Source organism: Protopterus annectens, chromosome 3.part1 (genome assembly GCF_019279795.1).
Source record: "Protopterus annectens isolate FY-2018-M chromosome 3.part1, PAN1.0, whole genome shotgun sequence".
Taxonomy (NCBI): Eukaryota; Metazoa; Chordata; order Ceratodontiformes; family Protopteridae; genus Protopterus; species Protopterus annectens.
The window spans coordinates 380,145,150-380,161,071 of NC_056732.1; the positions used below are offsets into that span (position 1 = coordinate 380,145,150).

The 15,922-nt window shown below is 38.8% G+C and overlaps 1 protein-coding gene across 2 annotated transcripts in view; it reads right to left on the minus strand.

Moving 5' to 3' along the window:
- The window catches only part of PLEKHA8 (pleckstrin homology domain containing A8), a 384,133-nt gene that overhangs the window by 277,468 nt on the left and 90,743 nt on the right, over window positions 1-15,922 (minus strand). For both annotated transcript variants that reach the window (XM_044066845.1, XM_044066846.1), the window contains exon 4: window positions 7,908-8,032. In XM_044066845.1, the coding sequence (XP_043922780.1) occupies window positions 7,908-8,032 (125 nt within the window). The remainder of the gene's footprint in view (window positions 1-7,907; window positions 8,033-15,922) is intronic.

The window sequence follows — 15,922 nt, forward strand, 5'->3', positions numbered from 1 at the left end:
GAAGCATTTGTGGTCACTATGGCTTGGGGCTGGGGAAGAATGAACGGACAACCTAAGACAATCTGGTCAGAGTGTAGCCACCTCAACAGGTTGTGTTTGCAACAACTGGTTGGTGTTACGAGAGACAACTGGGACGCTAGTAGCCATTGCAATATCCGCATATCCTACCTTGCCAAGGGAACTAGATTGATTGATGCTGCCATGGAACCTAGTGTTTGAACTAACTTTGCTGGGACCTTGCTGCGTAGTAATAGGCGGACCTGTGATCTTATGTTGTAGCTTTTCTGGAGGGAGAGATGCAATTCCCAAGATAGTGTCTAAGTGGGCTACGATGAAATCCAGTTGAGTGGGTTGAAGTGTGGACTTTTTGTAATTTATAGTTATTCCTAGAGATGTACAAAGATGTATGATGTAATCTCTTGCCTGTTCTATCTGATACCTGGTGGAAGCGGTGAGGAGCCAGTAATCGAGATACGGAAATACTCAGAACCCTTGCTGTCTTAGATGAGCTGCTACCACTGCCATGCATTTGGTAAACACCCTGGGGGCTGTGGTGAGTCCAAAGGGCATTGCTCTGAATTGGAAATGACTGGCTTCCAGCTGGAAGTACAAAAGCATCCTGGAGCTCTTTCCATTTTTATGTGGTAATAAGTGTCTTGGTGGTCGACAGAGCACATCCACTTGTCTTTTTCTAAGAATGAAAGTATTGACTGAACTGTGACCATCCAGAATTTGGTTTATTGAACTGCCTTGTTGAATTGGCTGAGATCCAAGATGGGTTTTCTTTGGCACTAAAAAGAATCTTGAGTCAAATCCGGATCCTTTCTGGTCTGGTGGGACTTTTTGGATGACACTTTTGCTTAGCAGTCTTTGAATTTCTAAAACTGCCACTTCCCTGAGACTGGGTGGCACATCTGGGAGTTTTTCTGTAGTTTTGGAAGTTGCGATAGAGGAATTTTGCAACCTCTGGATAGAATTCCCTACACCCACTTGTCCGCTATTAACATTTGCCAGGCAGATTGGTGCAGAGAAAGCCATCCCTAGACTGCCTTCAGAAGTGGGCAATCAGGCCCCCATTCAGGGGTGCTGGTAGGAAGCTCCAGAGAAGGTCTCTCTGGATCCCTGATTCTGTGGTCCATTCCTGCCTCTAGGGTGGCATCTTCCATTGGTTCCCCCTCTGCCCCAAGAGAAATCTTTGCCTTGTTAATCCCGGAATGGCCCTTTGGATTGTATAAACTATAGTCTCCCACTCCTCTGATTCCTGAAGTACAGTCTCGGAGGAGTGGAGAAATGTATGCCAATGGCAGAAAGGGTCTTACCATCCTTTTCACATCTGGCTAGGGTATCCTTTACCTTGGGACCAAAAAGGGAAGATCCATCAAACAGTGCATTGACAAATGACTCTAAATGGCTCCGCAAAGTCGCACAAGCGCATCCAGGAATGCCTTCTGATGGTTATGCCTGAACCCACTGCCCTAGTGGTCCCTTCAGCTGCTGGGCAATGAGCCTCATGGACGAGTTAGAAATTGCTTCTAGGATTGCAAGCCGAGAAGTAACTCTCTCGTACTCCTTCAGCCACTGCTTCTTTGAGGGTATCAGACAGCTGCTTGATCATATCCCTCTGTAGTCTTGTAAAGTGCGCCATATAATTCAAGGCACCTTAGAGCGAAGGTTGAAGCATAAACGTGCTTCCCGAATAAGTCCTAGACTCCTTGTTAGGAGGATGGATAGTAGGGACTTTCCTCGGCAAGTTCTTCCTGGTGGCTGCCACTACCACCATGGCATCAACGGGAATTCCTTTGGCCCAATGCAGTTCCTCCTTAGGGGGCGATAATGCTCGATCAGGTCTCTCTGGAAATGGCTCTATGGCATAGGGCATTAACACCCGCTGAGCGATCAGTTTAATGAGATCATCAGCATGTGGAGAGATCCAAGAAGAAAAAGGTTGGGCATGAAAAGCCTCCAGGTATACTGATTCCTCTGAGGAAGTTTGGAAGGAGGACCAGCCACCCCTCTGTTTCAGGATTTCTAGGATGTCCCTGCAGGAAACATCATCCGGGGGTGATCTGGGGGAACCTTTATCTTCATCATAATCAGTATCTTCAGTGAAAGCCTCTTCCGGAGATTATAAGTGCTTCCTCCTGTACTTTCTTTTCGCAGGGACTTCCTCGGCGGGATGATCCGGGGAAGTATCTGAAGAAGACAGACTACCAAAGTAGGGATGAGACCGAAGAGGGATTGAAGCCTGGAACTGAAACAGACTCCTTCGGAACCAGGGTCACACCCTGCACCAAGGAGGCAGCCCCTGGAACAGAAGCCTGAGTCAACACTACAAAGGCCGATGCACCAAGAGACATGGATGGTTTCGAAGGAACCAAAAAGGCACCATGCACCTCAGACCCGACCAAAACGCCTTGACCCCAGAAGGTCTCTGGTGCCAAAAGCTCGAAGGTACACAAGGCGTTTCTCAGGACCATTATCTAAGATGCTACAGGAACCAAGATAGTCGGAGCTGGGAGAGTTGGGATTGAGGGCTCCAAAGGCTTAGCAAGAGTTGGTGGAGGAGGAGGGTATGGGGGTGTCACAGGATGAAAGGTTCCAATGCCAGTGAGGCTCTGAACAGTGGATAATCCCCTTGCCATCAGCAGCTGATCCATCAGTTTCATGATATCTGCCTCAGAGACTCTTATTAGGTCGAACAGATGCAGTGGAAGGAGATTTAGGGGGTCTCACTTCCACAAAAGGAGTGTCTTTAAAAGGGTCCACAGATGGGGAATAGGATGCTCTTGGGAGTGGAGGCAGTCCTAATTGCTTCGATACCAATGCATCAGTAGGTGCCAATGAAGAAGCTGTTGGCTCTGAAGCCAGTTCAGAAGTAATTCCAGTCAGATTCTCGAGTGCCAATGGACTCTTCGGTACAGAGGAAGATTTAGCTATTTTCCTTGACGGTTCCAAAGACCTTGGAACTGAGGAAGGCCTTTTCTTTAAAGCAGGTCATGAAGATGAGGAAGTGGTAGCTTCGGTCCTGGACTCAGAAATGGCCTTGTCAAATACAGATTTAAGGAGTTCTTTCAAAATTAGTTTATTCTTTCTTTCAGTTAGTTTGGGTTGAAAACCCATGACAAATCACACAGTTTTCTTGTAAGTGTATTTTTCCGAGGCAATACACACACAGGGTATGCCTGTCTTTTGTGCATTTTGCCCTCTTTTTTTTTTTTTTTACACCTCTTAAACCTGGAGGTGCCTTTAGAGGGTTTAGGATAAAGTTTTTCCTTTTGTTCAGCCATAATAGCCGGAAGAGATGGTCAGAAATCACACTACAGAACAGAGAGAGAAATACAATTAGAAAGAATGTAGAAAGAAAGTTTTTTTTTTTTTTAAATAGGTAGAAAATACCAATGATGGTATGTAAGAATACCTTAAAAAAAGTAAACAAAGAGTGGAAGGAGTACCAAAGATGGTACTGGACAGTGCACCAACAATAGAAGGCAAAAGGGGAAAATTAGCTGCGATAGGAAAAGGAGGAGTGGGTAGAAATACAAAGAATTATAAAGGCAAATTTATTGAAGAAGGAAAAAAACACAAAAAAATGCCAAGCCTTGAGAGAAGGCATGAACGCGTCTGGTCTGCGAAGTAGCGAACAAAATCTGAAGTAATCTGAGAGGAGCGTTATGGGAAGAGCCTGGCTTGAGAGTCTGGAGAGCGCGAGCTGAAGTAAATGGCCATCTTGGTTCAGACATTTGGAATGAACCCACTGTCACGGATTGTGTGAAGAGTGACATCAGAAGATCAGAAGTTAAATACCATAACAATGGCATCTGTGATCTTTCTATCCTTCAACCAATGGGTCCCTGACGTGTTCTCTGATCTGACTTTGGCCACTTTCCAGAGTTGGGATCTGTAGCTCAGGCTCCTCCCTTTACTCATAATCCACTCCAAACTCCAACATTACCACAGATCAAGTTTGCCCAAAATGCATGGACAACCCAATCTCAAATGTCTATAAATTAGATCATCACACAGATAAAAAGGCAGACAAAGCAGAAAAGGAATGAGATAAGGCAATCTGCGCTGGAGCTTTAACAGTGTGAAAATCTGTTTTATACATGTAAAGCTCATTCCAGAAGTCTATAAGGAAGTCTTCCATGGAATGGAGGAAAGATGGAGACAAGACAGAGGTGCATCGATATGGTGAGTACATAACTTTCATATCTGATGTTGTCCTATCTATCCGTTCAACCGATGGGACAGATTCCCCAGCTACTTGATTCTGACAGAGGTTCTCATGGAAGAATATTCTGGAGGACAGCAGAACCGAAAGCAGTCTTATTTTTGGAAAAAATATCCAGTTCGTAATGAACGATAAAGGTATGGGTATTAAACCAAGTAACAGCAAAGCAAGCATCAACTGAAATTTCAAAAAAGTAAAAACACCGGTACAGAAACCACGAAACCTCCACTTTTTATTAAGACAATACAATACAAAATCCATGTTTAAGCGCTTTCACCCAGGAATCTCCAGAGCTTCATCAAAACAGTTCATACATAAAACAGCCAACCTTTTATAAATATAAATACCAATAAAATTACTTCATTAATATTTAACAGTGGTTGTCAATCAATTCAACTCTTTGCCAGTAATTTCACTGTTATAATGTTTGTGCTTTACAGAACCATAAACTTTAAAATAATAAAATAAATTTACCCCAAAACATGTGTATGTTATAATTCATCACATTTGAATGTGATCGTTAAAAATACATTACTGATTTGTTATTACTATGTATTGACTTAATACATTTTTATAGCTTTGCTGCTCTTGATTTAAGGACACTGTTGATGCTTAAATGATCGTTTAACCCTGGTTTTCTTGTTGCATCTAGTTTTAATTGCCAGAATAACTCTTTGTATTCCAGACGGGCTTCCCATAATCCACCCCTTAAATCCTGCTTGACTTGTTCTATTATACAGAATTTAAATTTACTATCCTTGCATTCCTTCTGGTGTATATACAGTGCACTTGTGTCCTAACGTAGTGAAACATCATGCATATGCTCATAAATGCGTCTTCTTAAAGGTCTCTCCGTCTTGCCTATACAGAAACTGGGGCATTTTTCACACATAGCAATGTACACTACACTCCTTTGCTGTTGCAATTAAAAAGTCCTCAGCCCTCATTCTAAAATTCCTAGTTGGCAGATTAAGACTGTTGTGTTCTCGAATGTTTACACATTGGTTACAAAACCCGCATCTATATGTACCCATTTTTTTCCGGGTCATTTCTGTCCTGTTCATCATTCTTTAACCCTTAACATTTCTTTTATATTCATATCCCTTCTCTTAATAAATGCCGGGCATGGATGGATGTATTTACTAATCTCAGCACTGGTTGTTAATACTTTCCAGTATCCCCTAATGATGTCTTCAGTGTCAGTTGAAAAAGAAGTATGAGTATAGATAAATGCTAGGTCATGGGCAACACCTAAATCGTCTGTTTTGTTCAAGTTATCTATCTCTTTCCCTATAATAGGTTGATATTTCCCTTCTCTTTCTTTCTTTACCTCTCTTATTCATTGATTTATTAAGGGTATAGGGTAACCTCTTTCCATCAAAAAATGTTTTAATTAATTTTGTTTCGTCTATAAATGTAGTTCTCACTACACATTCTGGAGGCCCTAATAAGCTGACCCTTAAAGATACCTTTCTTTTGATTGTACATATGTTCATTATCATAATGTAAATAAGAATTAGAATAAGTGGGTTTCCAATATAATCTAGATTAAAACTTCATCTCATTAAATTCTTTATAGTCACATCCAAGTAATTAATACTTTCTTTTGATGTATTGGAGGTGAATTTCAAAAAGGGAGTAGTTGTATTGATGTATTCTAAAAATTGATCCAGCTGCAAATCCTTACTCTTCCAAAACAGACAGATGTCGTCCAAAAATCTAGTGTATAATACTATATTTTCTTTCCATTGTGTTTGAAATATGTAATTTTTCTCCCAATAATACAAAACTAAGTTGGCATATAAGGGGACACATGCAGCCCCCATAGCAACACCTTTTTCCTGTTTGTAGTATTCACCACTAAAATACATAGTTATTTCATAATATGATTTCCATAAATTCCAAAATTAAATTCCTTTGCTCATTGCTTAAATAATCACATTCAATGAGAACATCCTGAAACCAATCAAGCCCTGTCTCGTGTGGAATACTGGGAAATAAATCAACCACATCTATAGTGGTCATGCTCAAATCAATATTAAATTTGTCCTGGGTAACTTTCGTTAAAAAGTCCCAAGAATCCCTTGAAATATGTTTCAAAGAGGTTAAAAACCTCTTTAAGGTGTAATCTATACATTTAGCTAATGGTTCAAGCTTAGAGCCCGCCCCAGCAACTATAGGCCTGAAGGGTGGTTTTTCTATGTTTTTATGTGTTTTAGGTATCCCACACACTTGGCCTAGTCACAGTCAAAAAATCCAAAAGTTTTTTTTATCTATTGAGCCCTGTAAAAATGGTCATTCATGTAAAAATCTACTTTAGAATAGGAAATAAAAATCTCATTTCTGGATACAACACTGTACTTACTATCATAATTTAAAATATCTAACATGTTCATTTCATAGTCTATACCATCCATAAGTACTACTCCCCCTCCCTTGTCAGGTTTCATAATTCTACAACCCCGATTTTGTAACTTAACTAAACTAGTTCTCGTATCACTGTCTGAAAAGTTGTTTGTTTGGATTTTTTTCGTGTTCATTTTTCTTATCTCCCCTTCTACTAGTTCTTCAAAAACCTTAAAAATAGGGTTCAATGGGGGGTTAAAAGTACTCTTCCTAGTCAAACAGGCTTGCAATGGTTTAGTACCTCTGAAAACACAATTGAGGTTAATTTTCCAGAAAAATAATTTTAACTCAATCAATGTGTCCACTGATCTTAAAGGTCTTGTTGGAACATATTGGAATACCTTGGTAAATAATTTAAAATAATCCCCATTGATTATTAAATATGTGCAATTAAAAATATGGAAGTTACTTTGAGTATTTAAAATACTAGAATGTGATGTCTTTATTCCTGAATGGGGCTGAACAGCCAAGCGACGATAGGATCCTTTTTCCATCACAGGGAATTAATAATAATGCAGGAGCTGGAAGGGGAATTAATGACTCCAATGGAATGCCATTTAACTTTGACTATGACTCATGGGCTGGTAAGCAATTCACTTTTTTCAAACAGCAACATCCTAGGATTGAGACTTTTATGGACACTGGGTTTGTTTAAAAACAAACTGCTGCAAATAAAAGGTTTGCAGATGGAGGTAGACTATTTAAATGAATGTATTAATGTGAGAAGGGTCCCGAAAGGACTCAGATTTGTTAAATACCCTAACAATGTTGAAACTAATAGTTTGCAACACAAAGAACTTGTGGAATTGTTTAACAATTTTGGTATGGAACTTATGAAATTAATGTTCAGGAATTACTGTGACCCAAAAGAGAAAACGTTAAAAGAGGTGAATGCTTTGCATGTTAAATCAACTTCAGACTTAATGTTTGATATTGAGAAAGTTAAGGACTCTAACATTTTCCAAGAGGTTGACAAAGACTAATGCAGTTTTGGAAAGAAAAATAAGGAAAATGAATGGAGACGTACAGGAATACAGAGAGGGAAGGGCATACCCACCCCCTACGAGAACAGAAAGGACGGGTACACAGTTAGGACAATCCTCATTGTCCCAAACGGTCCGTGTTTTTATGTCACGATTTATGACAGACTTGTTTTTTGTTATACTCATTAATTTCACATTGTGTACATTTTGTAGATCACTGTAGAAAGTAAAAAGCCAGTGTTTGCTTTACTTTGACACTACTGGTGATAGAAAGAAGTCATACATACCTCAGCATACAAAGTTCCAGCAGCTGCACTCTCAGACATTTTGTTTGCATGCTGAATAAGGCAGTCACAATAAGTTTTTAGTTCTGACATCTTGTTCTTCAGAGTCTCCGTATTTTCAATGTACTCTAGAAAAAAACTGTGAAAATTATTCTGCATGCAAATAGAAAAACAAAGGAGAAATTACAATGTTTAATTGGTTAAGCAGTTTCTGAGACAGTCACAAGACTGCCCAATATTCAAGTATTAATGTACTGTGAAGATAAATATTGTCAACAACTTGGACATAAGAGACATGCAGCTTAGAATGACTATACTCGCCAATGTGGTTTCGTTTTTCAGAATTACTATCACCTACCTACAAGTTTGTGTCCCAAACGATGTTCAGCAATTTTCAACTTTTTACATTTCCCTTTTTTTCTTGCCAATCATGAAGCTAGAGGTCTTATTTTTCTATTCAAATCTCAATTCGCCTTAAGTGAATCAGTTTCAACTTGCATGACAAAAGGAAGACCACACTGTTTCTGTAGTGTTCACAGTTAGCTTTACATCCCGGAGAGTGCCTTTTGCTGGGGTCATAAAGTGCAAAAAACAAAGCAGGGATCAGCTATACAGCAACATTATATAAAACAAGTAAAAGCTTTCATTTTTGGCCAGTGGGTTGCAGCTGTTAGGCCTGTAGTTGTAGAATAAATGGTCGCATAGAATACAAGGAGTTATCTAAACCTGCCTTACTAGGCCTACGAAATGTCAGTTGCCAGCTACTGATAATTCAGCAGACCAGCTACATCTAGCACCTAAGCAAGAAACTTGCTACAACTTTGATAATCTAGCAAAAAGTAATTTAGCTATTTTATAGAGAACAATATTTAAATGAATAATAAAAGGCTTTTGAGCAGCTCAAAATTCACACAAATCAGAGTTAAGATGCTAGTGACTCACAGCAGTGAGCTAAATGAATACAAAACACACACAATTTACTGCATCTAAGCAATGTTTTGACATGTGAACCCACTGTAGAAACAAAATAATGAAAAATGACTATATTATGGCAGTTCCCATCTGGACAGTTTGAGATGTAACAAAGAAAAAACTGCTGCCATGAGTTACAGTGCTGATTAAAACAATGAATTGTTAACATAAAAGCAATGCTGAGGCATTGTTGCTGCATAAGATGAAGACATGCTGAACACATTGAAGTTTCTGGGTGCAGTTTCTTTTCTACCACACTTCTACTTCCTTTCCTACCAACCTCAGTCATCTATAGCCAACCATAACTAGTTTCTTTGCCAGTGCTGACCATTACCAAGGGCAGGCTGTCAAATCTTTCCCCCAAATCTTGAAAGGTCACAGTCCTCTGAGACAGCATATCCCCAAAGTACAAAAATAACCTACACTTAAGTTATGTTTAGACATTTATCTGAGGAATGGGGCAATGTCATCTTTAAACAGTCAGATATCTATCCCCCAAATAGGGCAAGCAATGAAATTATGACACTCCAGTCTTTGAAAGACCGAAAGTGGCCAGTTACAGCACATATAGTCATTCAACAGGGAGGTGAAATAATCCAAGGGCATTCCCACAACTCATCAACTATATCAACTAAAATGGCTCTACACTAACCATATGCAACTTTTAAATCAAGGACACTATTGCTGTACGCAGAGACTCTGCCTGCTCCACTGCACCATGTCGCAAACAGACCAACAATGCTCACATACCATTTTTGATACTCCCCATACCTAGCTTTTATGAACCATAAGAACTGTCCACTGACTGGGGACCTCATTCCAAGATGACAAAACAATACTGCATTTCTCACAGAGGGTTCACTAGCTGTCGGTGCCCAAACCCAGTGAACCACTGTCACAAACTATAATGTGTGATGGACAGGACCTTTTGGTATTAACTCTAGCAGTGCCAAGTGCAGGAAAGTGCAACTGATTTCAATCCCATCACTTGTATCAGTTAATATATAAATGGTAATTTGCCTTAAACAGTATACAATAAATGTGCACTACTGCCTCAAGTAGCAGCCAAGCTTCTAACACACCAAAATTAACTTTAGACTATACAGCAAAAGTTCAGAGTTAATCTGACTAGGTCTCCTAGATTTCACCATTATTACACACAGCCCAGTGCCTTCCAGTTCAATCTTAACAGTAATTAATAGTTAATCAAACTTGTCCCTCCCCCACATATTTTCCAGAAGGGGGGGATAAACAGCAACTCTCCAGGACCAATGGCCTTCCTTCAAATGCAAACAATATGCTACCATAGTTCAAAACTAACACTTACCAACTTTCCTTAAAATAAGAAAACCTTCAAGTATTCAAAATGTAACAGTTGCTTTGTGCAGACATCATACAGCTAAAACTACATACATACCTCTCAACCTCCAGATGAGGGAATCAGGGACAAAGGATCTTAAAATTGTGGATCATCAGTGGCACCCAATTAGAATGACGTGCATATCCAAATCTAGACATTAATATTTGCAAGCTCAAACTACACAAAGATAGGGCATCATTTCCAGAGATTTTTTTTTTTACTTAAAGTTCTATACACACCAACACAGAGATATAGGTTTATAATATTGAAAAGTTTATATTTTCAGAGTTAATCATTTTAAATATTGCACACTGGGATCTTATTTTCAAGACAGAAAAAGTTTTACTTGCACTACAGACCCCAATAATTCTACAGTCGTATAGTTTTCACATGTATTATGATAAAGTGGCTACAGGTATGCCAATATTGCAATTAACAGTTAACTATGGGATAAAAACAGAAAAGGGCCAGTTGTGCTCAACATGCACATGCCAGCAATACAGTTCACATAATACGTGTAAAGATGACTAAGACTACAGCAAATTATACAGACATTTGTAGTAATGTACCCCACCCCAAATATGCACAGGATTATAAATGCGATGTGCTTTCTGTAATGCCTACATTAACTACAGACTAGTAGAGCATAGCACCTCAGCCATGCATCACAATAAGACTCAATTCAAGAAAGGACATTCACCTGCAAAATTGTTTTAAAAGATAAGCATGCAAGCTTAACCTGTTACCTGACTACACATATGCAGCGACTAGAGCTAGCTCAGAGGTTCCTTATAAAAATAACAAACATGCCTTATGCAGAGTGAAGTCCTTTCCATCTATTCAGTCTCCTATAGATTGCTGAGGGGTGATCTATGCTTGGCTTATAAGGCATCCACAAACTCCACACTTATGAATCTCCTACATATTTGCAAGTCAAACAGTACCAGAAATACAAGGTCTAGAGACCCTAAGTCTGTCTGACTTAAACATAACATGGTGGAGAGACAGATGCTTCCCCACAGAATGCCCCTCATCTATTACTCAATTTAAGCGCAACCTAGACCAGTGGCAGGAACAGGAAATTTACAACATGCTTGGCATCAATATCCCTTATGGATAGAGGTAGCTTATAAAAGCATGGCCTCACTTTCCTATTTGGATACATGATTTCATTATTCTTTCAGGAAAACTTGGCTATTTCATCTTTCAGAAAAACGTGGCTAGGCTTAGAAAGTGTTAGCTTAGTAACAATCTATGAACCTATTAATGCCTCTGGGATGTGGAATGTCACACCTCTAGAAGCCTACATACATCCTAACATTCCTGACAGAGCAGAGCATATTCTGACAAATCCAGGTAAAAAGAATAAGCCAAAGAAATTCAATCATCTTGTGAACACTAGTACTAGAATTCATTAAAGGACCTACCACAAGTCATACATACAAATACATAGTATTTGTCAGGAAGTCAGCCACTCCTGGTAACTATCATATTCAAACACTCCTATCAACCAACCCAGAAGTCAGGGACTTGGGGAAACAAGTAGCCAGTAATCTAGCCTTTGACAATCATGTCTACAGTAATAAGGATATCATTCTGTGTTGTGCAACTTATAAGTAAAGGTCCAAGGAGGTCACAGGTCCACTGTATTTGGCATTCAAACCCATCACTGATTGTAATGGCTCTATTGGTATGAACCTAACCAGGCACAGCCAACAGCTGAAATATCCACAGAGGATCCTCACGAAAAGAATACAGGTGTAAACATGTCCTATGCAGACCACCTAAAAAACTTCTCTGTATTCTGTCTCCTACAGGCTGCTGAAGGGAAAGCTATGCCTAGTTTGCAAGGCATTGCTGGACCTCACTGTGATGGACCTCCTGCATACCTGCAAAACAGATCACCCATTCTAAAGACTTAAACCTTGCCTCTGATATAAACATGACTTGCTAGAGAAGCAGGTATGTATCCCAGATACTACCCCTTCTCTAGAACAGGCTCTCCAGTCAAGTGAAGCAGAGTTCCTCCTTAATCCAGTTCAAGTGCAACTTAGACAACTGGATGGGGAACAGGAAATTCATCCATGGTTTGGCATTGATGTCCTTAATGGACACAGGCAGCCTGCAAATGTTTCATCTCCCAAGCCCCTGCTTAGACTTACCAAGGGTACAAGAAATTGTCAGATTTGGGATGCATGGCTAGGCTTAAAAAAGCCCAAAATGGTAGTTAACCTAGATACACACCCATACATCTCATAAATTGGCTAACTTGCCTTTCTCTAAATCTCTTTTACTACCAAGTTTATTGTAGGCAGTGGAATGTCCCCCCCCCCACAGTCACTGTCACACTCACACACAGACACAGACACACACAGACACACACACACATTGCAGTTGGTGCTAGTACAGCACTGTCAATAAAAGTGTAATCCCCGGAGGTACAGTGCACCCCCCACACACACCTGATCTCCTCAGCATGGCCCTTTGGTGGTATCCAATACCATTATGTGGTGGGGACAGCCCTGTTGATCTGCACAAACAGACAATTTCATGAATCACTCAGCCATGTAGATTTCTTCCTGGAGGCAGTTAAGGGACAGGGCACATGGCTAATTAGCATGTGGTCTTCTCCCAGAACACCTCATTAGCATTCATCACAGCCAATGGGCCAGCCCTACATGGTTTTCACGTCTTTGGGGTAAAAGACCATAGAGCACCATGTTAGGTCAGTTGCTGAATCTGGAAAAGGTACAGTGATGTGTGCACGTCCCAGTAACTTAATGAATCCCAGCTGAAATGCTATTTAACAAGTACAAACAGCCCTAAAAACGCACAACAAAACCCAAAGGATGAATAAAAAAACATTAAAAAACAAAAATCATCCAGTAGTAAGCAAATGAAGAAAAACAAACAAGAAACACACCTGGTTTTATTTTAGCGCCTTCATCCAAAAGAACTTCAGAATAAAACCATGCTTAAAAATGTCAGTTTACATACAAAACTCAAACCGTCTCACTAATTCAAATTAGAAAGCCAATATTTAAAGAAAAACAGTACATTTACAAAAAAAATGTAATAAATATCCTGGACTTGATATTATATGCATCAGATTGCATTCTTAGTTGCTATTAAGTCTCTTTCCTTAGCAATTTTGTTTTAAATCACCCCCTCTGTAATACAATGCATTGTTGTTGTCCTTAGACCTGAGAGCTTACAGGTGTTCCTTGATCCTTTTAAAAAGTTTCCTAGTGGTCATGCCAATGTAGAATACTTCCCAGTGGGAACAAATGGCAATATAAACCAAAAACAATGAATTACAATCACAGTAAGAACCGATTTTAATACTACTTTCCATGTGTGAAAAGGTTACTGATGGACCCTCAAATAAAATTGCACACTGCAAAATCCACATTTATGCACGCCATGTTTTTTCATAGTGAAAGGTAAAACTTATTTTGTATCATTTTCTAGGTAATGCTTAATAGATTTGGATCTTTTGCATACAAAACTAAGAGATGTTCCAATAGCCCTGTATAAATCAGGATTACCATTAAAAATTCTCTAATTCAGATCAATATTTTCATTATGTCCCAGTTGTCTACAATCATACATAAAATGAAGGTGTTGGTAAATTTCTTATTAGTGTCACTAACTCTTTGCTAGCATACCCCCTTCTAAAATGGTGGAGGGGGGATTATTTTCTGTTTAATTTTTTGAGTAGTGTGTTCTAATAAATTTAGTGCAGAGCCTCTATCCAAACATTTTGACAATTTCATCAATGCCTTTTAAGAAACTGTCTTAGGCAGTAGTTAGCCTAGAAGCTCTGATAATCTGATCCCTTGGAATATTTTTCTTCAAATGAATAGGATGAGTGCTGGAATAGTGCAGGTAATTGCTGGAAAACCTGAATTTCCCATAGATTTGACTAGAAAACGTTTTGGTAACCTCATTCCAACTAACATCTAAAAAAGGTCACTGTTCCCTGCACCACCCAAAGTAAAGGTTAGAAAAATCAACACTACGATTCACTTCTGGAATAAACGGTTCTACTTCTTTCAGTAAGGAACATCAGTGCTGAAAAAAGATGAACAATTCTTTTATATATTTTTACATGCTCTACAAAAAAATGGAACTGACTGGAGAACTTGCGTTTCCCACCACCCCATAACAATATTTGCAAAGGAGAGTGCTGCGATAGCCCCCATGGCAATACTCTTCCTTTGCTGGTAATATTTACCATTAAAGGTAAAGAAACTGGTCTCTAGCATGACCTCCATCAGTTCAAACAGTACTGACAGGATCACATGAAAAGTTGGTAAATATAGCCAGAAACAATTTGTGAACTGATGGAGGTCATGCTACAGAAGCATACTTTGACCTGTTTTTGTTTTGTTTCAAGAAATTTTATTTTTCTGTGTTAGAACATGTTCCTGAAGATTACAGAGGGGATGACTTTAAAAAACAGTTGCTAAGGAAAGAATCTTTATGGCAACTAAGAATGCAATCTGATAAATATCCTACATGCATTAAATATTTTTCGTAAATGTACTTTTTCTTTAAATAATGTTGGCTTTCTAATTTGAAAGAATTGGTTAATGAGACTGTTACTATTTGAATTTTATATGTAAAGTGACATTTTTAAGCATGGTTTTATTCTGAAGTCGTCCTTCTGGACAAAAGTGCTAAAATAAAACCAGGTGTGTTTATCGTCTGTTCTTCATTTGCCTACCAGCGGATGATTGTTTTTAACACTAAAAATCTTCTTTATAATTAGTTCAGTCATTCAACGCCATTACATTAGTACAATAATACAGTATAATGCAAGTAAATGCAGGATTATACTTTTCTCTAAAGTTTCACAAATGTTCATACCTTGGAATCTATATAACCTAAACATAGATCAGAACACTTGTTAACCAGACATTGTGAGTTTCACATCTTTATTGACATATGTGCAGAAATATGAAAAACTATACTTATTTGCATAATTCAATACAAAACACTCAAACATAACTTACAGTTAAAATATCAATGAATTTTCTTCTCACACGATGACATGCACAAGTTAGCAAGTCACTTAGTTTTGGAAATATTTAATACACATATGCAAACATTGCACACTAGAAAACAAGCAATTCCTGCATTGTAGTGCACTAAGTGGACATTGACAATGTATTTTCTATATCACAACATGCCATTTCACACCATTCCCCCTATTTTGTATACAACACTTCACATATAGCAGATCAGAACTCAGCTGTGCCCACACTAGCTTTAAAAAATGCTCCATTCATTGAACTGAAGTGTCACCGCATTCTTTAGTGCTATCCTTTGTGATTTACAAGAAAAAAACAAGGCACTTTTACTAGACGCAGGGCAAAAATATGAAACAAAATTAAAGATGTCCTGAAAATTCAGGGACAGTTGAGAGCGGACTTCAGGTAATGTAGCTGTAGCTGCCGGCACTGTAGTCTGCAGTACTTCCCAACTTGTAACAAAACTGAAATGGCATAAGAATTCTTCAGCATAAAAACTCCTGATGTAGTAATCCTAGGCCAACCAAAGATACAGCGGATATAACAAAAAAAAAAAAAAAAAAAAAAGTGTACACACCCCTGTTAAAATGCCAGGTTTGTGTGATATAAAAAAAATTAGACCACAATAAATCATTTCAAAAATTTCCTAC